General features: G+C 33.7%; 1 protein-coding gene across 1 annotated transcript in view; it reads right to left on the reverse strand.

Moving 5' to 3' along the window:
* Nucleotides 1-1,409: 1,409 nt before the first annotated feature.
* The window catches only part of PolZ1 (DNA polymerase zeta catalytic subunit), a 221,153-nt gene continuing 200,834 nt past the window's right edge, over nt 1,410-21,728 (reverse strand). The window contains exons 20-23 of the mRNA XM_089101767.1: nt 21,169-21,396; nt 16,631-16,695; nt 5,305-5,489; nt 1,410-1,615 (exon numbers count right to left, since the gene is read on the reverse strand). Of these exons, the coding sequence (XP_088957893.1) occupies nt 1,475-1,615; nt 5,305-5,489; nt 16,631-16,695; nt 21,169-21,396 (619 nt within the window). The 3' untranslated portion in view covers nt 1,410-1,474. The remainder of the gene's footprint in view (nt 1,616-5,304; nt 5,490-16,630; nt 16,696-21,168; nt 21,397-21,728) is intronic.

A 21,728-nucleotide genomic window follows, 5' to 3' on the forward strand; every position in this document is an offset into this window, starting at 1 on the left:
AAGTGTTGTCATAGAAACTTCAAAAAAGGCTCGTTCGACTGGAAAATCAAAGGGCTAGTGCCCTTTTTAATAGGCGAAAGTGATCGGAGTGCAACTAACCCCTCTCTCACGCCCACCTTTTCCCCAAACACGTGCAATCAAAATTTTGAGATAGCCATTTTGTTCAACCTAGTTGAAAGTTCTGGAAAATAGGTCTTTGAGGATAACACCCCCCCCCCCACAGCCCTCAGGGCAAGGGTTTTAAATTACGCCCTGGGGGCATATAAGGTTGTTTTTTTTTTTATAGAAAACGTTGTCCTAGAAACTTCAAAAAGGGCTCTTTTGATTGGAAATTGAAATGGCTAGTGCTCTTTTTAATAGTCGAAAGTGTTTGGAAGGCAACTAACACCACTTCCACGCCCACCATTTATCTAAACACATTCAATCAAAATTTTGAGATAGCCATTTTTTTTTAACATAGTTGAAAGTTCTAGAAATTAGGTCTTTGAGGATTACAACCCACTCACTGCCCTCAGGGCAAGGGTTTGTAAGTTATGCCCTGGGGGCATATAAGGTGTTTATAGAAAGTGTTGTCGTAGAAACTCAAAAAGGGCTCATTTGATTGGAAATTGAAAAGGCTAGTGGCCTTTTTAATAGTTGAAAATGACTGAAAGGCTTAACATTTTGTAGTTAAGATCGATGTGGGTACAATGTATTATTAATTTTTTTTCTTTTTTTTTTTTTTTATACCAGGGCACTTCGTATCGAAGGAGTTGTCTTAGGAACTTCGAAATTGCTCATTCGATTGAAAATAGAAAGGGCAAATGCCCTTTTTAATAGTCGAACGTGATTAGTGGGCAACTAGTCCCCCTCCCACGCCCACCCTCCCATTTGCCCATTATGTCTCCCATCTCAACACAAATGAATGTGCATTGTCAGTTTAATATATATATATACTGATATTTAGTAATTAAAATGTTAATATTATTTGATTTATTAAAGTTATAAAAGTAAAAACATTTATATTTTTTTCAGCAAAGTGCAAATTATGTTCTGGCCTTGGGAAGGCATTGGGGTTTTGAGCCCTACTCACGTTAATTTTTGCTCGTTTTGAGTTTGACTCTGTTATTTATTGTAATTTCTGTTCGTTTTGGACTTCATTCATATATCGATACTGATTTGTGGTAGTTTCACGCTTGGTAGTTTATTTGATTTTATTTTTGATCATTTTTTGTTTAATGGAGTTCTTTACTTTTCTGTGAAAAAATTATTTTGTGGAAAATTTTTTTTTTTAATTAATTAACAATATAGAAGTAAACGTATTAACTTCAAATTTGATCGTCAAAAGCTATCAGCATAGGAAAGTGTGCAGAACACTAGACATGAAACAAGCTCTTCAGGTTAGAACTAACACGACTGAACCAATTAAATAAATATAAATAATTTACTTTGCGGTAATTCAATTCAAAATAATTCTATCAAAACGATAGATAAATTACAAATCTTCCAAAATGTAAAAAAATAATTTGGCATCTTTGAGCCCAACTTCGAATGATTTCCTTTTATACATAACAGGACAATCCAAAGAGATGCACTGTCTACCAACTTCGTAATCTCCACTGCAATTTCCACAAATCTGGAAATAGAAAAAAAATTGTAATACTAAGAGCCGTTTCAGGATCGATTTAAATTTCATAAAATTTACATAAGGTCCAATCACAATGAGATTTGACTAATACGAAGATCTAGCACTGACTTGAGCCAAGCGGATTTTTCATTAAACTTTTTGACTAGCTGAAAAATTCTAGGAAAAATTTTGACTGGCTTAAATTAATGCTAGCTAAAAACGATTTTTGCTAGTCATATTTTTCTTTATTGACTCCAAAATTTGAATTTGGCCTTTCGGGTTTTGTAATAGTAATTTTTTGCCAAAAATCTCATCGTATCCTGCTATTTTGTTACCATCATCAGATATTAAAACATGTTTAAAAAAAACTTTAGTTTGTATCAAATAACAAGAAGTGAATTGAAATAAAAGTTAATATCCTCTACAAAAAAATCCTAATATCTTTTTCAAAAGTTAGGACCTAAAAAATCATTTGCGGAATTTCAAACTCCTTGGCCCTTAAAATGACCTTTGTTCCATTCGGCTATGGAAATACGAAACACGCTATTTGACATATCAGTCAGAAGTGAGTTGTATATCGATTCTAATGAAATCAGGCACGGCTGATCGATTGATTTAAACAGATTGCCCTGAAGGAACCCCTGTTCCTTCTCGAGATCTTCCAATTTTATAGTCACCTAAAAACGTGTTACAACCAAATTTTGACCAGTTTTGTAGACCAAAAAGCGTTAAGTGCACTACCTTTCCAAAGCCACGAAGATTGTCACATAAGGCCCGCCATGGGATGGCCAGAAAGGCATGATTGGAGCTCGAAAGGGATGTGGAGGCATATTTTGGAAAACAGTTTTTTGTGTCTCCTGAACACTTTGGAAAGTGTCACTTAACGTCTTTCGTATTTTCACAGCCGCATTGTAACCAGCATTTTTGAAGCGCTTTTATGAAAAAGCTAATATTTCGCTGATGATACAGACTTTACTTTTTCTGGAATTAATGAGGACGGCATTAAAAACAATTTGACTTTTGCAATCGATAGACTAGTATGGCCTACGACAAATAGGCTAGATCCAAACACTTCAAAACTAAGTTCATGGTATATTCACATTACGGGCACTTCCATGTCTTATTTATATTAAATTTCCTGTTTCCCGTTATAGGACGCGATGAAATTATCCATTACCTAGGTGTGCTAGTTGTCTCGGATTTAAGCTGGAAGCCGCATGTTAAAAGTGCAAGATTGAAGCTCGAAAGGTATTTGAGTCGAACGCATCGAATAAAATCCATTTTCCACTTGTTCGTCTTCATCTAAATTACCGCCCAATTATCTACTTGAAAACTTTCAGATCCTATTTAATTCCGTTTCAGAGGCAATAAAAAAAGCGCTTCATATTTCAAAAAGTTGCCTTCCTTCCCGAGCGTCTTTTCTCAGTAAGTGAAAATTTTTCCTGTTGAACTAAAATTTACTTTTTATTCGTTATCATTTAAGTTTAAGCATAATCTCGTCACACTGCCTAGTTATTTCAATTCTTTTGATTTGTCCGAAGTTGCTACTCCCTCTTCATATCTAATACGCAAAATACGCAAACAACACCAGCCATTGAAAATTTCAGAGAGGTACCAAGTTTCTCTACGAAATAATGCGGTTGCTGCATGGAACCGATGTTAATTGAATTTTGACGAATCGTTTGGAATTAAAAATAATAAGCTAAAATCTTTCTTTTTGGATAGTTATTAGTTAATTATAAGTATTATTAGTTTGGGACGGGGGTCAGTGGCGTGACTCTGCAAGCTCAGCCAGAGTCGACCCAGCTTTAAATGGGTACCTAGAGAAATCTGGGGAAGGTAAACAGGAATGGCGTGTGAAAGCACAGGAAAGTTGGCCCCCAACCCCCCATTGCACTTCCTGGCTGAAGGGCCAAGAATCGGAGATCAGCACCTCCATTAGGGACTGTAAAGTCCAATGCCGTATTCTTTACCTTACTTTATTGGTATTTTATCTATTAGGGGTTTCCCTCTTCTTCTACCATTGGTGCCTGAGTTTTTTTTTTTTTTTTTTTTTTTTTTTTTTTTTTTTTTTTTTAGGCGGGTTTGGTGTCTCGATTGGTGTCATAAGAAATGAAACTTGCGTTTATTGATTTTTTCGTGGGGAGAAAGCTAAGAGGGAAACTTTTATGCAAGGGGGAAAGGGCTGCAAGTTATGTAGTTTTAAAGCGTACATTGAAATGGAGGAATGGACCGGTACAAAATTAAGTGACATTAGTAAATCGTTATTATAAAATTATTAATGTTATTATATTACTATTATTATTAATATAAAAATAATAAACTTTTACTATTAATTAACTATTAATTACTATTAGTACTACTACCTTATTATCATTATGTTATCATATTACTATTATTACATTGATTTACTATTAACTAATATTAATTTCATATTAATATTTGCAATTACTATAATAGTAAATATATATATATTATCATTACATTATAATTATTGTTGTTATCATGGCACTTGGCAGAATCGGTTGGTGTATTAATGGTACATGGAGTCAATTTTGTTTAGTTTTGAAACAAGGTGTATTTTGTTTATATTTACAGTGTAATTTTTTTTTGGCACGAACCATTGGGATTTTTAGCATTAACAAATATTACAGCTATAAATCAAAGACCTTGCTAACTCGCTCTTTGAGTTAAAGTTTTTTTTTTAAACTTTTAAAAAAGCTTATTATTATAATTAAACGGCCCTAGTATTTACGGAGTCATTCTTAAATAGTTTTAACAAAAAGTCAAACTTTAGCGTAAAAAGCGTGGTATTGAGGAGGGGGCAACCCCCTCATAAAAGTAATAATTTCTGTTCACTTTGAGTTTTAAAGTTGCCCTTTACTTTCAGTTGAAAAAAAATGTTTTTTTTTTTAAATTTAATTTTCACAAGGATTTGACAAGGACTTGGCTAGCACCAGACCCATTCGTAATAAGATTTATCTGACTGTCTAGTTAATATAGAAACTTAATATGTAATTTTTCTTTAAAAAAAATTCTCAAAAGGGGCCTAATCACGTAAGGAACAGGAAGGAACTATAGCACCAATATAAATAAAAAACACCGAAGAACACTGGTTCAAATTTAGGGGATGGGGGTTGATTGATTTTTCAGGAACATGATTTTTTGGGTCAAAATCTAAAAAAAATCCAAATTTTCCAATGGTTCCTAAGGAGCGAAATCAAAGTAGAATCTTCCCACATGGGGAATCAGAAAAAATAACAACAGCCGTATATTATAAACTATCGACAAGCACTGGTCAAAAGATGAGAGGGTGGGGGGTTGATAGAGTTTTCGGTGAAAAGATTTTCGAGGGCAAAATCGGGAAAATGCGAATTCTTCAACGGGTCTTTATTAGCAATCTCATAAGAAAAACCTCTCAGCCTGAGACATCAGAAACAAAAACAACAAGAGCCATATATTGTAAAGCACATTCACACACTAGCTCCACCATAAGATGGGCGCAGGTTAAAGTTTAAATAAGTATAAACTTTCAAATGGGTCTTTAAGAGTAGTCTAAATTTTAAATAAACAGACTTAAGAGCAAGCTAGCCCTAAAGTTGAACTAGATCTTATTAGGAATAGATGTGGCGTTAGCCAAAACCTCAGCGTTATCTGAATTTAGGTGCAAGCTATATCTCATTGTGAATGAGCCTTACCTTTAGTAAGTCTGAATATCTCTTCTCCAGGTTTCTTATTCGAGCATTAAGAGCTGTAACGCTAACATCTGGCTGACAGCGACAGTTCTGACAAATAGCTGTCTGAGATGTTCCTTCGCAAACGACACAGTGCACAGATTTGAAAAATGACGCTATTGACGATTCCCCAAACCGTCCCTGATTACCTTAAAAATTAAATTTATAAATATCTTAAAAATAAACTTACCTCTTCTTTCGAAAATATTTTTTCCATTAATAGTAATCTCCAGTCATGATACACGAGGAGCATCGAATCTAGTGCATCAATTTAGAAAAACAACTAGAGCTTTTTAATAAGAAATTTTGCTCCCTGCGTATGGGATGTTATACCGATTACGATTCAAAATGCACGTCATCTGGTAGCCTTCAATGCCACAGCGAAAAGATTTTTCCTTTCAAAAGGATAGTAATTGATATGTCTGTGCTTTACGTAAGGAGGATGGTTGTCGTGTATGAGTGAATTGAGTATTATTACCAAGTAGAATAATATTAACTAGTGTTTTTAGAATATATATAAATATCTTAATAATTTACTTCCCTCTTCTTTCGAAAACATTTTTTCCATTAATAATGATCTCGTAATAGTGAGTAGTCATGTGAATAATAGTGAGTAATAGTGAGTAGTCATGATACGCTAGGAGCATCGACTCTAGTGCATCAATTTAAAAAAATAACAAGAGCTTCTTTTGTAATAAGAAATCTTGTTCCCTGCGTATGGGATATTATACCGATTGCAATACGAAATGCAAGTCATCTGGTAACCTTCAATGCCACAGCGAAAAGATTTTTCCTTTCAAAAGGATAGTAATTGATATGTCTGTGCTTTACGTAAGGAGGATGGTTGTCGTGTATGAGTGAATTGAGTATTATTACCAAGTAGAATAATATGCTGATGACAACTGATGTAAATCAGTTTTAACACTGATGACGGTCACTGCATATGTAAACGAAATATCTGGTATTTTTGTGAATTTCTATAACTGTTTGTGAAATACTGTCGATTAAAGGATTTTATCCCTATTTGAATTTTTATTTATCATAATTTACACTTCACTGAAAACATCCCCTAATTTGAGCTATGTTCTTTTATTATCGTAATATCGAAAAAAAAAAATCAGAACCAAGATTACTGAAAAAAGAACAATGAATGTGGATTGGCAGTTTAATATATATGCTGATATTTATTACGGAACGTCTTAATAATTTGGATTCATCAAATATAAAAAAAGAGAAAACATTTAAAATGTGTAGTTTTCACTTAATACTTCGAGCCGTTTCTGAGATTCACTAAAACCATTAGCCTTAGCAATAGTAGAACTAATAGCAATAGCACTAGTTGTACTGTACTACTAGTAGCACTACTACCACTAGTAGTAGTATGCATAGAGCTCGTTTTATTAGTTCAAAATGCACCTCGTAATGTCCTGAAAATTTGAATCTAATGCTCTATACTGTTCCTGAGATACTGCTGATACGCCTTTTTGAAAGCCTGCATAAACATAGTGTGTTTCAATTTAATTAAGCTTCCCGCTCAACATTTCTAGGAAATTTCTCCTCAATACCCTTAGCCTTAGTATTATTAGTAATAACAGTAAATGTAGTAGTATAATAATAATAATAATAATAATAATAATTTATTTTTGACCCACTAACAATTATAAAAAAGTGGAGTAACAAAAGAAAATAAAAAGTAAAGACATACAAAAACAAAACACATGCACAACAATATCAATATAAAAACTACAAATACAAATCAAAACAATCGCACAAGAGGATGAAAAGGACCCAACCGCTTGCAGGCCTCATCTTTTAACTTGGAGTCCAACTTGTTATATAACGTCAATATATCAGTTGCATTAAACATTCAAATAATCTTACGGTTTCTATACCAACAAGGCAAATACAAAAGATATTTACAATAACGGAATACAAAACTCTAATATCCTGCATATCATTATTATAAAAAATGGGTGCAAACCTGATAGAAAAAGAATGGAATGGTCACAATACGTAGAATAGAGTTTAGCCAATGCCTTACGAGAATGTCGGCCGCGATTTGGAACAATTTTAGCATAACTTGCTTAAAGCTTATTCTTAATATCTTTTGTACATTTGTACATTTGGTTGGTTCAACATACCCCTCAACATCCACTAAAAGTTTTAACTTAATACATTAAGCTGTTCCTGTTATATAGCTGTTATGACCTTTTAATAGACTGCATCAACGTAGTGTGTTTCGATTTAATACAACATCCTCCTCAACATTACCTGAAAGATTCACCGTAACACCCTTAGATCCAGTTGTAGTAGCAGTAGAAGTAGTAGCAGTATTAGTACTAGTAGCACTAGCAGTATGCACATAGTGCCTTTTTGTTAGTTCAACATTCCCCTTAACATGTCCTGAAAGTTTTAACTTAATACCCAGGACAATTCCTTGGGTATTGTTGATACACCCTTTGGAGAACATGCATGCACAGAGCTTGTTTTGATTTAGTTAAATATCCCTCTAAATATTCACTGAAAGTTCCACTGTCATACCCTTAGCTTTAGTTGTTGTATTAGCAGTAGTTGTTGTACTTGCAATAAAATTAACAGTAGTAGCATGCTATTGCCTTTTGGTTGGTTCAACACCACCACACAACTTGTCCTTTAAGTTTCAACTTAATAATTCAATCCGTTCCTAGGATATTGCTGATACGTTCTTTTAACAACCTTCCTTCTTGCATATACTGGGTTTCGATTTAGTTCAACCCCCCCCCCCCGCAATATCCCCTATAATTTTCACCTCCATATCCTTAGCCTTAATACTCTAAGCTGTCCTTAAGATATTGCTTATATGCCCTTTTGACACCCTGCTTACAGATTGTGTGTTTTGGTCTTTTGGTCAAAGTACAATATAGTGTGTAAGCTGTGTTTTTAAGACCTTCCCAGCCCTAATTTTAGCTGTAAATCCATTTCTGAAAAATATCATTCACCTTGCTCTACTGATTTCTCAGGTGATAAAATTCTGTCAATCTGAACTTTCTTACATTGCCTCCAAATTTTATTTTTTGGATAAAATCTTAGGTAGCTGGACTCAATCTTTGCAAAATTTTTAATTTTTTGCAACGATTTTAATATGTCTATAGTCTCGTCCAACAATCTTATATTGGTCTAAAAACCAGTCACCCCTCTTCTGTTTACCTTCGTATTTTCGTGTATTAATTAAAAAAAACTTTTTCCACAAAATAAGTTTTTTATAGAAAAGTAAAGAACTCCATTAAACAAAAATGAGCAAAAATAAAATCAAATAATCTACCAAGTATGAAACTGTCACAAATCAGCATCGAAAAATAAATAAAACTCAAAGCGAACAGAGATCACAATAAATAAGCGATTCAAACTCAAGACAAGCAGAAGTGAGCATAAATTGGGCGCAAAACCCTTATGATTTCCCAAGGCCAGAACATAATTTGCACTCTACTGAAAAAATACAAATGACTATACATTGTCAGTTTAATATACATATGCTGATATTTAGTAATCAAAATGTTAATATTGTTTGATTTATTAAAGTTAAAAAAGTAAAAACATTTATATTTGAATGTAGCCCCGAAAGTTTGAACATAATACCCTCAGTCGTTTTTGGGATACTGCTGAGATGCCTTATTGAGAATTAGCATTAACACAGTGCATTTTGATTTAATCTTAAGGAAACATTTAGTTTTTAAACATAAAGGCAAATGGAACGGTGGGGGGGGCTGGGGGATTAGTTTCCCTTCAATCACTTTCGACTATTAAAGAGGGTATCAGCCCTTTCTATTTTTAATCGATTGAGCCCTTTTCGAAGTTCCTACGACAACTCCTTCGATACAAAGTGCCCTGGTCTAAACAAAAAAAAAAAAACAAACAACAAAAAAATAATACATTATACACACATCGATCTTTAATATAAAAATGTCAAGCCTTCCAATAACTTTCGTCTATTAAAAAGGGAACTAGACCTTTCGAATGAGCCTTTTTTTGTTACCCTAAGGGCTGTGAGGGTGGTTGTCATCCTCTAAGACCCAATTTCCAGAACTTTCAACTACGTTAAACAAAATGGATATCTCAAAATTTGATTGGATGTGTTTGGGATAGTGGTGGGCATGAGAGGGGCGTTAGTCGCTCTCCAATCACTTTCAACTATTAAAAACGGCACTAGCCCTTTAAATTTCCAAACAAATGAGCCCTTTTGAAGTTTCTACGACAACACATTCAATGAAAACCTTACATGCCCCCAGGGCATAACTTACAACCATTGCCCTGAGGGCTGAGGGGGTTGTTATCCTCAAAGACGTAATTTCCAGAACTTTCTGCTACGTTGAACAAAATGGTTATCTGAAAATTTTGATTGGATGTGTATGGGGGAATTGTGGGAGCGAGTGGGGGGTTAGTTACCCTCCAATCACTTTCAACTATTAAAAAGGGCACTAGCCCTCTCAATTTCCAATTGAATGAGCCCCTTTTGAAGTTTTTACGCCAACTCTATCTACAAGAGCCTTATATGCCCCCAGGGCATAACTTACAACCTTTACCCTGGGGACTTTGGGGGGTTTGTCATCCTTAAATACATAATTTCCAGAACTTTCAACTACGTTGAACAAAATGGCTATCGCTAAACTTTGATTGCATTTGTTTGGGGAAATCATGGGCGTTAGAAGGGGGTTAATTATTCTCCACTCACTTTCGACTATTAAAAAGGGCAATTTCAATTTCCAATCAAATGAGCACTTTTGGAAATTCCTACAACAAATTTCTATATAAAACTTATACGGCCCCAGGGCATAACTTACAACCCTTACACTGAGGGCTCTGATAGGGTTATCATCCTAAAAGACCTAGTTTCCAGAACTTTCGACTACGTTGAACAAAATGGATATCTCACAATTTTTATTGGATGTGTTTGGGGAAGTGGTGGGCGTGATAGGGGGGTTAGTTGCCCTTCAATCAATTTTGACAACTAAAAGGGCACTAGCCCTTAAAATTTCCAATTGAATGAGCCTTTTTGAAGTTCTTACAACTACGCTTTCTATAAAAACCTTACATGCCCCCGTGGCATAACTTACAGCCCTTGCCCTGACGGCTTTGGGGGTGGAGGGGTTGTCATCCTTAAACACTCAATTTTCAAAACTTTCAACTACCTGGAATAAAATAGCTATCTAAAAATATTGATTGGATGTGTTTGGGGAAAAGGTGGGCGTGAGAGGGGGGTTAGTTACCCTCTTATCACTTTCGAGACTATTAAAAAGAACACTAGCCCTTTGAATTTCCAATGGAATGAGCCCTTTTTCAAGTTTCTACGACATAGATTTCAATAAAAACTTATATGCCCCAAGGGCATAACTTATAACCCGCCCTGAAGACTGTGGGGGGAGTGTTCTTATCAAAGGCATAATTTCCTGAAATTTAAACCACGTGGAACAAAATAGCTATTTTAAAATTTTGATTGGATGTTTTTTGGGAAATCGTGGGCGTGGAAGGGGTGTTAGTTGACTTCCAATCACTTTTGACTATTAAAAAGGGCACTAGCCATTTCAATTTCCAATCGAATGAGCCTTTTTTGAAGTTTCTACGACAACGCGTTCTATAAAAACCTTATATCCCCCAAGGGCATAACTCGCAACCCTTGCCCTGAGGGTTGTGTGGGGGGGGGGGGCGTCATCCTCAAAGACCAAATTTCCAGAACTTTAAACTACGTTGAACAAAATGGCTATCTTAAATTTTGATTGGATGTGTTTGGGGAAAAGGTGGGCGTGAGAGGGGGGTTAGTTGCCCTCCAATCACTTTCGACTATTAAATTTCCAAGCGAATGAGCCTTTTTTGAAGTTTCTACGACAAAGATTTCAATAAAAACTTATATGCCCCCAGGGCATAACTTATAACCTTGCCCTGAAGACTGTGGGGGGGGGGGGGTGTGTTCTAATCAAAGGTATAATTTCCTGAACTTAAAACTGCATGGAAAAAAATGGCTGTCTCAAAATCTTGATTGGATGTATTTGGGTTAATGGTGGGGGGGTGTCATCCTCAAAGATCTAATTTACAGAACTTTCAACTACGTTAAACAAAATGGCTATGTTATAATTTTGATTGGATGTGTTTGGGGAAAAGGTGGGCGTCAGAGGGGGATTATTTGCCCTCAAATCAGTTTCGACTGCTAAAAACGGCACTACACCTTTGAATTTCCAATCGAGTAAGGACTTTTTCAAGTTTTTACGACAAATCTTTCAATATAAACTGACATAACCCTTTGGTGAAACTTATAACCGTTGCCCTGAAGACTGTGGGGGGAGTTTCTTGCCCAAATGCATAATTTTCTGAGCTTTGAACTGCGCGGAACAAAATAGCTATCTCAAAATTTTGATTGGATGTGTTTGGGAAAATAGTGGGCGTGGAAAGAGTGTTAATTGCCTTCCAATAACTTTCGAGAATTAAAAAGGACACTAACCGTTTCAATTTCCAATCGAATGAGCCCTTTTTGAAGTTTCTTCGACAACGCTTTCAATAGAAACATCATATGCCCTCAGGGTATAACTTACAACCCTTGCCCTATGGGCTGTGGGGGGTTGTTATCCTTACGGACCTGATTTATTAAACTCTCAACCGAATTGAACAATAGAGTTGTCTTAAAATTCATATTGGATGTTTTTTGGTGCCTGCTGGACGTCTGAGGGGTGTTAGTTATCATCCAATCACTTTCGATTATTAAAAAGGGCACTAGCCATTTGAATTTCCAATTGAACGAGCCTTTTTTGAAGTTTCTACGACAACGCTTTCCGTAAAAACCTTACATAACCCCAGGGCATAACTTACAACCCTTGCCCTGAGGGCTGTGGGGGAGTGTCCTCCTCAAAAGCATAATTTTTTATCTGGAAATCAACTACGCTGAACAAAATGGCTATCAAAAAATATTGATTGGATGTGTTTGGGGAAAAGGTGGCCGTGAGAGGGGGGTTAGCTGCCCTCAAATCACTTTCGACTATTAAAAAGGGCACTAGCCACTCCAATTTCCCATCGAATGAGCCCTTTTCGAAGTTTCTACGACAACTCCTTCGATAGGAAGTGCCCTGGTATGGAAAAAAAAAAAAAAATAAATAATACATTTCGTCAACATCATTCTTTACGTAAGCAGCACTATTGCTCTACACTTGATAGGAATTTCTTCCTCTTAAGGTTCAAGTTAATGAAAATATTTCGGTGAGAAAAGAGGAGGGGGAAGGGGGCGATTGACAAAATGTCTATTTTTTAATCTGTTGAAGGGGGATAACCCCCTAGGGAGGATAGAAAATAATTTCTGAGACCACACTGACTAATCATGACAAAACACAAAATCGCGAAGAAAGGAAGAAAACGAGGACAATAAACAGCCAGTGAAAAAAAATTACTTATTAAATAAAAAAAATTACCTAAAAAAAATAGGCGGTTTATTGCCCTCGTTGTCTTCCTTTCTTCGCAATTTTATGTTTTAGCAGGATCAAAAATATCTTTATGAAAATATCATAAAGATATTTTTCAAAGTCTAGGGGAGGGTAAGCAAGGATGGAAACTCATTCAAGTTAACATTAATTAAAATATCAATAAAGAAAGCAGCTTTATCTTTTTTGGATTCTTTTTTGCTCTTTGTATGTTATGTCATTTTCATTTTCTGCTATGCTCTTGTTTTTAATGAGTTAAAACGTGTGTAAATAAATAACAAATAAATACACATATCCGTTGGTTGATACAATAGTTAATCATATTATTCAACAGACAAATAATAAAGTTCATGCATCGTAAACCTGAATTATTTTTGATGATTTTGAGGGTCTAGTAATTGCACAAAAAAAGTAAACAAAAAAAAATAACAGAGTAAAGTAAACTACAAATACCTAATGGGAAAAAACAATCTATGCAAATAACAGTAACTATAAATCAACTTTGGATAAATCTAAATTACTTGAACAAATTGGATATCATATATTTTTTTCTTTGCAGCGTTTTTAGTTTTAACATTGTAGCGTTGCCTGTCACGTTGCTATTTGCTATGTCTGAAAACTATACTAGGCTATGCTATGTAAGCTATAGTTGCTATTTTTACGTTACTATAAAAAACAAACAAAAAAACAAAAAAAAAAAAAAAAAACAAATGAACTTGGATTGTCAGTTTAATATACATATACCGATATTTGTTCCTTAAAGTCTTAATAATTTTTATTTATTAGAGTCAAAAAGCGAAAAGATCTTTTATGCTCTTTGTTTTCAGCTAAGTGCAAATTATTTTTTGGTTTTCAAGAAGGGTTGGAGGTTGTCAGCCCTACTTAAGTTAACTTTTGCTCGTTTTGAGTTTAACTCGGTTATTTATTGTAATATCTGTTTGTTTTGAGTTTCATTTATTTATTGATGGTGATTTGTGGTAGTTTTACGCTTGGAAGATTATTTGACTTTATTTCTGCTCTTTTTTGGTTTAATTGAGCTCTTTACTTTTCTTTAACAAACTTCTTTTATGGAAAAAGCTTTTTAAATTAATTTTCTTAATAAGTGCTTAGTAAATTACAATCTTACATAATTACCGTGATGTGTCTTCGATTTAGCGCTAATAGCTTACAAACTACATCTACTTTTCTTATTAGAGTGCTACTATCAAGATGTGACGAAAATATGTGTAGCAGAAAATAAAACTGAAAAATAACATCAAAAAGCCAGATAATTTTAACGAGAGTGAAGAATCCGAAGAAAAAAAAAGAGAAGAATCTAAAAAAAAGAAGAACCCGAAAAAGAAAATAAAAGAAGAATCCGGCAGTATATTTGTATTTCAGTGTTTTATTCAGTTTTGGTCTCTGAGGCCAAAACAGTAAACAGAATAGTATGAGTAATATAATACTGTTATATTATACTAAGGTTATTTATATTAATTATATGTTCTAACAAATATAGTTTGTAATACGGCCTGATCCCTTCCTTGAATGCATTAAGAGCAAGTCTTCGAACGACTACACCGTCATCACTGGCTTCTAAGGATGCCCTACATGACCTTTCAAATTTTTGTATTCTTCTAGAGAACAGATATACAGTTCCATCCTTAAATTGAACAGCACCTACAAACTCTGTAGCCATTTTTCCTACTGTTTTGCCTGGGGCACATGCTACTAGTTTTAAACTTGACAAATTTGTAAATGAGGGATCCAGATCCTCAAAAAACGGGCGAAACAAACCATGGGCCAAAAGTGACGCAAAACAGAATATAACAGTAAATTAAGCTCCTTTCTCCTTTTTTTTTCTCTGTTGCATTGTGTTCAAGCTATTGCTTCTGAACATTGTTGTAATGTATGCATTTTTTACGAATAAAACGAATTACTTTAAAAACCAGAAATAGTGTGCAACTAAAATTGTATGTTTGATTATATCCATTGGCGTCAGTGGGGGCGGGGCCTCCCCTACGTTTTCAAAATATCATTTTTGGTATTTTCATTAAAAAGTTCTTATTTTTGGTATTTCTGATTAAAAATTGTAGATAACAACGAGATTGCCCCCCCCCCCTCGCCATATTAAATTTTTGAAAAAAATACATAGAAAGAATGAATAATTTATTTCAAAACGACTACTCACAAATTTAAATGGCCGAATTCACTGTCTCATTAAAAAAATAAAAGTAATAAAAATAACATGGTAAATAGGCACAGTATGCTGTGAGGCTGTACACTCTAAAGTCGAAAAGCAAAGTAACTTAACCATTAATATTTTGATGTAAAAATTCTGCCGATCTTAATTGTTTATGTATTACCTCCAAAATCTTATAAAGCTTTTTATAAAAATTAGAGCTCACATCCCCCCACTCCTGCCACCAATAAATTGATTTATTAATGTCAACAATTTCATGTGTCCACAGTTCCACCCTACTCCCTTAGATTAGCTTAACAGTTGACCACCCCCTTTCCACTGAAATGGTGGCAAAAAGGGCATATTTTCGTTTTTTTCTTTCACAGAAATGTCTTTCTCTTGTCTCTAGTGCCACAAATTACCAAAAATATTGAAAGGGCGCCAATTTGTCCTTTTCTCTAATTTTCTCAATGAAAATACAAAAAAGAATGCTTCTCAACGACAATTCCTCAAAGCATTTTTTTTTTACTCTATGGGAGGATTGTACAAACTATTTTCACATTGTCTATTTGGACATTACATTAAATTGGACATTATGAATATTATTTTCCTTTAAGGTTTTTTTAGTGTTACTTAGTAGTTTTGGTGCCGTCAGTCTGTACACTCGTCAATCTAATGTTTCGGCTAAAGCATTTAACTACAGCTAATACCACAATGAACATATACCTGAATAGGCTTGCGGCTTGTGCCCTTACATATTGCTCAGTATCAAGGAAAAATGCCGCTCGACTCAAGATTATTTTATTTAAACACATAAACAACAAAGACAACTCTTTTAGCCTAACGCACAAAAAGGTCAATGCCCCATAATGCACGAGAAAAAAATATTAATTACGGACAATTTACTCACAAAAAAGCCACATAACACAAAAACTCACAAAGAAAAAACATATAAATTACTTAACAAAGACTAAACAAGCTTTCATGCACTAAATTGAACTGATGGAGAGAATAAATTATCAAAATAGTATTTTACTGATGTTTTGGAGATCGCGATTGAGTGGCAATTCTAAAATTGACACCTTTTGGTGTTGCTTCGTTGACTGTTTTCCTTAATGCTGGACAATCCTACTGCATATTTGCAGAAGTTGTTTTTCTTTTCATGAACTTTCAATGATTTCATTTCAATGAACTAAATAAAGCTTTTTTTTGTTCTATTCGATAACGCACCAAAGTCATGGCGGTTTCAATTTTCATTTGAACCTAAATCTATGCTAAAGCTCCAATTATTCTTTTTTTTTCAGTTACACAAAATTTCCCGTTCGAAATTTCATTAAAACGAAAAAAAAATATATGCAGTATATATAACGAAAAAAAAACGAAAAAAAATATAACGAAAAAAACGAAAAAAATATGCAGTATATATAACGAAAAAAAGAAAAAAAAAGTAAAAAAACATAACAAAAAAACGAAAAAAATATGCAGTATATATAACGAAAAAAAACGAAAAAAAATATAACGAAAAAAAGAAAAAAATAGGCAGTAAAAAAAAAAAAAATTTTTTTACAGGAGTAGGTAAAAAAAACTTTGGGCCATCGTTGGAAGAGGATTCCGCCACCCCTTTCACCATAATCCAGGTATGTTTATATGCACAGTAATAGTAAAGAGATAATAAAAAATTAGATTTGCTTACCATGTGTGCTTGATGCCATTACATGATAAGGCACAGAATAAACCGGCCGCTGCATGGATGCATACCTGTAAACAAAACTGAATTTAAGGGTCATAGACGAGACAAGAGAGCAGTATGAAATATAATATAAAAAACTGAACTTGTCTTCGCCCTGTGTAGATCAGCTTATGATATTATGAGCCTACTGGGCTTAAGTAGATCAGGAGGATCAAAGTGTGATTAAACATATGATAAAATATACGATGTGCCTAAACATATGAGGAAACATATGATGTGACTAAACATATTATAGTATATATAAATTAACTAAGCATATGACGTTATTAACCATATGACGCAACATAGAATGAAATATATGATGTGATTAAGCATACGATGTGACATATTATGAAGTACGTGAAGTGACTAAACATAAGATGAAACATATCGCGAAATATATGATGTGATTAAACAGTTTGCTGTGGTGTTTAGGAATAAGTAAAAATGTTTCATTATTCTCTCTTCTTTATATCAACTTCATTGTTTGCTGTTTGTTCTTTAGTTAAATTCCTTCTTTTTTGTTTCATTTTTGTCATTTTGTTTCTCCAGTGATTTTTCTTCTCTTCCCTAGGCATAAGCTTCATTTTGTGCTTATAAATAACTAAATATGTGTCTTCATTCTCTCTTTTCTATATAAACTTTATTGTCTATTGTTTTATTTTGTACTTCTATACTTTTAGCTTTATTCCAGTTTTGCCCTTTCATTCCTTCTGTAATTTTGCTCTCCTCCCTAGCTCAACTGTTTGATGCTGTGTTTAGGAGTAAGTAAACATATGTCATTATTCTCTCTTCTCTATATCAACTTCATTGTTTGCTGATTTTTTTTAGTTATATTCCTTCTTTTTTATTCCATTTCTACAATTTTATTCTTCCTGTGATTTTTCTTCTCTTCCCTGGGCATACTGTGTCATTTTGTGGTTACAAATAAGTAAAAATGTGTCTTCATTCTCTCTTCTCTATCCAAACTTTATTGTCTATTGTTTTATTTTGTACTTCCATACCTTTAACTTTATTCCACTTTTGCCCTTTCATGCCTTCTGTAATTTCTGCTCTCCTCCCTAGCTCAACTGTTTGATTCTGTGTTTAGGAATAAGTAAAAACGTGTAATTATTCTCTCTTCTCTATGTCAAATTCATTGTTTTATTTAGTATGTTCCTTCTTTTTTATTCAATTACTGCCATTTTTTTCTTCGTGTGATTCTTCCTCTCTTCCCTAGGCATAAGTTTCATTTTGTGTATATAAATAACTAAATATATGTCTTCATTCTCTCTTCCCTATCCAAATTTCATTGTCTGTTGTTTTATTTTCTCTTCTATACCTTTAGCTTTATTCCAGTTTTGCCCTTTCATTCCTTCTGCAATTTTGCTCTCCTTCCTAGCTCAACTGTTTGATTCTGTGTTTAGGAATAAGTAAAAATGTGTCATTATACCCTCTTATCTATGTCAACTTCATTGTTTGCTGTTTTATTTAGTTAGGTTCTTTTTTATTCCATTATTGCCAGTTTATTCCTCCAATCATTCTTCTTCTCTTCCCTATTCATAAGTAGTTTTTTTTTATAAATAAGTAAATATGGGCATCTATTCTCTCTTCTCCTTCTCAACTTCATTGTCTCTTGTCTTATTTTGTACTTATATACCTTTTAGCTTTATTCTGTTTTGCAGTTTTATTTCTTCTATGCTTTATTTTCTCTCTTCAACAGGTCAACTGTTCGATGATGTGTTATAAATAACCAAACACGTGTTTTTATTCTATGTCCTTTATGCCAACTTCATTGTTTGCCTTTTTAGTTAGACCCTCTATATACCTCCAGTCATACAATAAATCATTAGAAGATTTAGGATAGACAGTTTTTAGTCAAGGTACGAGGTAATACAGCTGTTGAGAAATCTGGTAATATTGGTTGGTAATAATCAGCTGTTGGTAATACAAATGGTAGAAAAATCTGGAGCTTGAATAAATTTTGAGTGATTGACGTATAACTGATCACCTCAGATTGACAATTTTCGTAGTTTGCTGGGATAGGAACCGAAAAGTCAACATTTATAAGGTTCATTCAAAACGTCACAGAGAGTATCAGGGGAATAAGTCATCGGCTTGGCCAAGCGTACCCAGTCAAAATGACATGATATTACATAATCTTGCAAATACTTCACATGCATTTCAATCCTACACTGTTGTTTTAAATTTTTAGAATTTAAGAAAAGGAGAAATATACGAATGTATTCACAGTATGAGAGAGAATTAAGGTGAATAGGATAGCCCTACATGCCCATTAAAATACTAGTCTGTCAGAACCATAATTGCCATATTCGAACTGATTTCCCTTTGTATCATTATCTCTCTCGATTTGTTGATTTTCAAAAAGTCGGGATGCGAGAAAAATTGTCTGAGCCACCCAGATGCTAAATTTTGAAAGATTTACGCAGTACTAATCACATAAAATTGACAACTTCCGTGGGTAGTTTACAAGGAAAGTTACCTAAAAGTTGAATTTTCTGAGATTCACTCAAAAATTTTGAATGAGTGATTCAAAGATTCAGGGATTTAGTAATTCAGGAGGGGGAATAAGTGATCGACTTGGCCAAGCGTGCCGAATCAATATGTAATAATAACATAAAATATTGAAATTTATTTCACATGGACGGATTTCAATCCTGCATTGTTGTTTTGAATTTTCACTTTTTAAGCAAAGAATTAATTTTCAAAAGGTCGGGATCCAGGAAACATTGTCTGAGCCACCCAGATGGACTCTGAGCTCTGTCTCCAGATGGTCTAAAATAGTCAATACAGTTCAATATGCATTTTCAATCTAACACAAGAGCAATAATTTTGTTTCGTTAATGATTTAAAGCATATTTTTATAGGTAATAATCTCAGTTTGATGCATCTTTAGTTAAATAACAACAATTTATTTTTATTGACTGTGCCTCTGTTCGACTCTGATCTAGTAAGAATTATCTTTTCAGAAGTAAATTAAATTATACGTGTTAAAATGTATTATTATTATATCTCCTAGCATATTAGCATACTCATTCTAAGACCACACTGGTTGCATTCGACGACATTTGCCACGGAGCTAAAAGAAAATAATCAGAAACCACTTTGCTCGCATGCTGCTTTTCCACAGAATTAGGAAAATCTTAAGTGATTAAAAAAATTCTTTCTCTTTCTAAAACAACATCAACTAGTCGAATTAATGCAAATCAATACAGTAGACAGGCTGCATTAATAACTAGGGAAAAGATTCTAGGGAATAACTAGGAGAAATAACTAGGGAATAACTAGGGGAAAAAAATTGATTAAAGTGCCTTACTTGATTTTTGAATGCTCTTTTGTGGTTTATTTTCAAACTTCTAAAAATCCACTCATTTTGTATCTGCTTAAATCATATGCATAATCTAGGTCTGGGTAAGTTTTACTTCCCAATTGATTCCGTGTTCTCCTTTTGCCTTTGTTGTGCTTCTTAGGAAAAAGTGCAACAGAATAATCCACATAAACAGGGATAGGACGCAACCCTGCTTAATTCCTGATTCAATACAAAACCAACTACTAGCCTCATGTCCTACCTTAAATACAGCAATGTTATTCTCGTACATTGCGCTTATCACTTTAATGTATTTGTCTGGTATACCATACAAGGACAGGACCTTCGCTAAAGCTCTTCTATCAGCTCAGTCAAATGCTTGCTCATAATCTCTAAAACTAAGGACTAAAGGGCTTTGATGACTCAAGCAATACTTAATTATTAATATAAAAATGAAATTTTGATCGATACATCCTCCCACCTTCCAGAAACTACGCCGTTCTTCTTTTAAAATTTTATCTACTAAGTCTACTAAGTCTTTAAGTCTAAAAAGTATCATCATGGCAAGCAATATGCTTCTGACGGAAACCAAGCTTATGCCTCTATAATTACCAAACTCACTCTTATCACTTTTCTAATAGAGAAGTCTAATTAGGGTTTACTTAGGGGGCATGCAACAAACCAGATATTTCCAAATAGAACTCTGTTGAAAGCTTATTTCAATCAGTGCCCTAAAATATAGGACCAAGGGTGCCAATTCACCAAATGTTAGGGGGTGGGGGCAAGCATTTCTCTTTAAAAAAAAATACAAAAACAATTTTTCAAAATCAAAGGGGTTGGGCTAATCGGTTCATTTTTATAAAACGAAATCACCAAAAAAGGTATTTTTCAAAATTTCTGCCTTAGAACTGTCTTAGAACTAGAATAAAAGAAAGAACCGATTCTTTCTATGAGGAACGCCATTTAGAGAAAAAAAACACAACGATAAGAGTAGAGTGAAAACTTGTTTTTATCAAATGGCCTTATCAAATTTTTTTAAAATATTTTTTTCAAATTTTTTTTTTTTAATATTTTTATCAAATAGTCACTGATCAAAATCCCTTTGAAGGAGCAGAAAAAAAAAGTTAAGAAGACTTCAGTTAAAACTTGTTACAAATCATTGTCGCTTCCGGAAAAAGTAGGCTTCATAACTTACCAGTTGAATGGATCTGCACCGATGAGGGAGAAACAACGGTTCAGAGGCGGAAGAATAACTTTTGAAATGTAGTAGTTTGCATTCAACCTCAAGGAAGGATCATTTAGAACATCAAGTGGGGTTTTAACCAATTTAATGAGGGGAAGTCCTGGTGAACCATAAACAACGACATAAGGAACTCTTTGCCCACTCAGAGGTTCTGCTCGTGGATCTGCTATTGTCTGCTTCCTAAAAAAATTAATGGTTTTGATATATAATTTATATATATATATATATATATATATATATATATATATATATATATATATATATATATATATATATATATATATATATATATATATATATATATATATATATATATATATATATATATATATATTTATATATTTATATATATGCTATGTATACTATATATATATATATAGTGTATAATATAATACTAGAAATATATTAGATTGGTTTTTATTTCGTTTTTTAGTTAATCTTAGCACTGATGACGACCTTGCGGAGGTCCTTGTCGAAATATTTGCTTATTTTCGCTTCATATTATTCCACTG

This window comes from Artemia sp. Qi Xiang Cuo, chromosome 15 (genome assembly GCF_049724085.1).
Source record: "Artemia sp. Qi Xiang Cuo chromosome 15, ASM4972408v1, whole genome shotgun sequence".
Taxonomy (NCBI): domain Eukaryota; kingdom Metazoa; phylum Arthropoda; class Branchiopoda; order Anostraca; family Artemiidae; genus Artemia; species Artemia sp. Qi Xiang Cuo.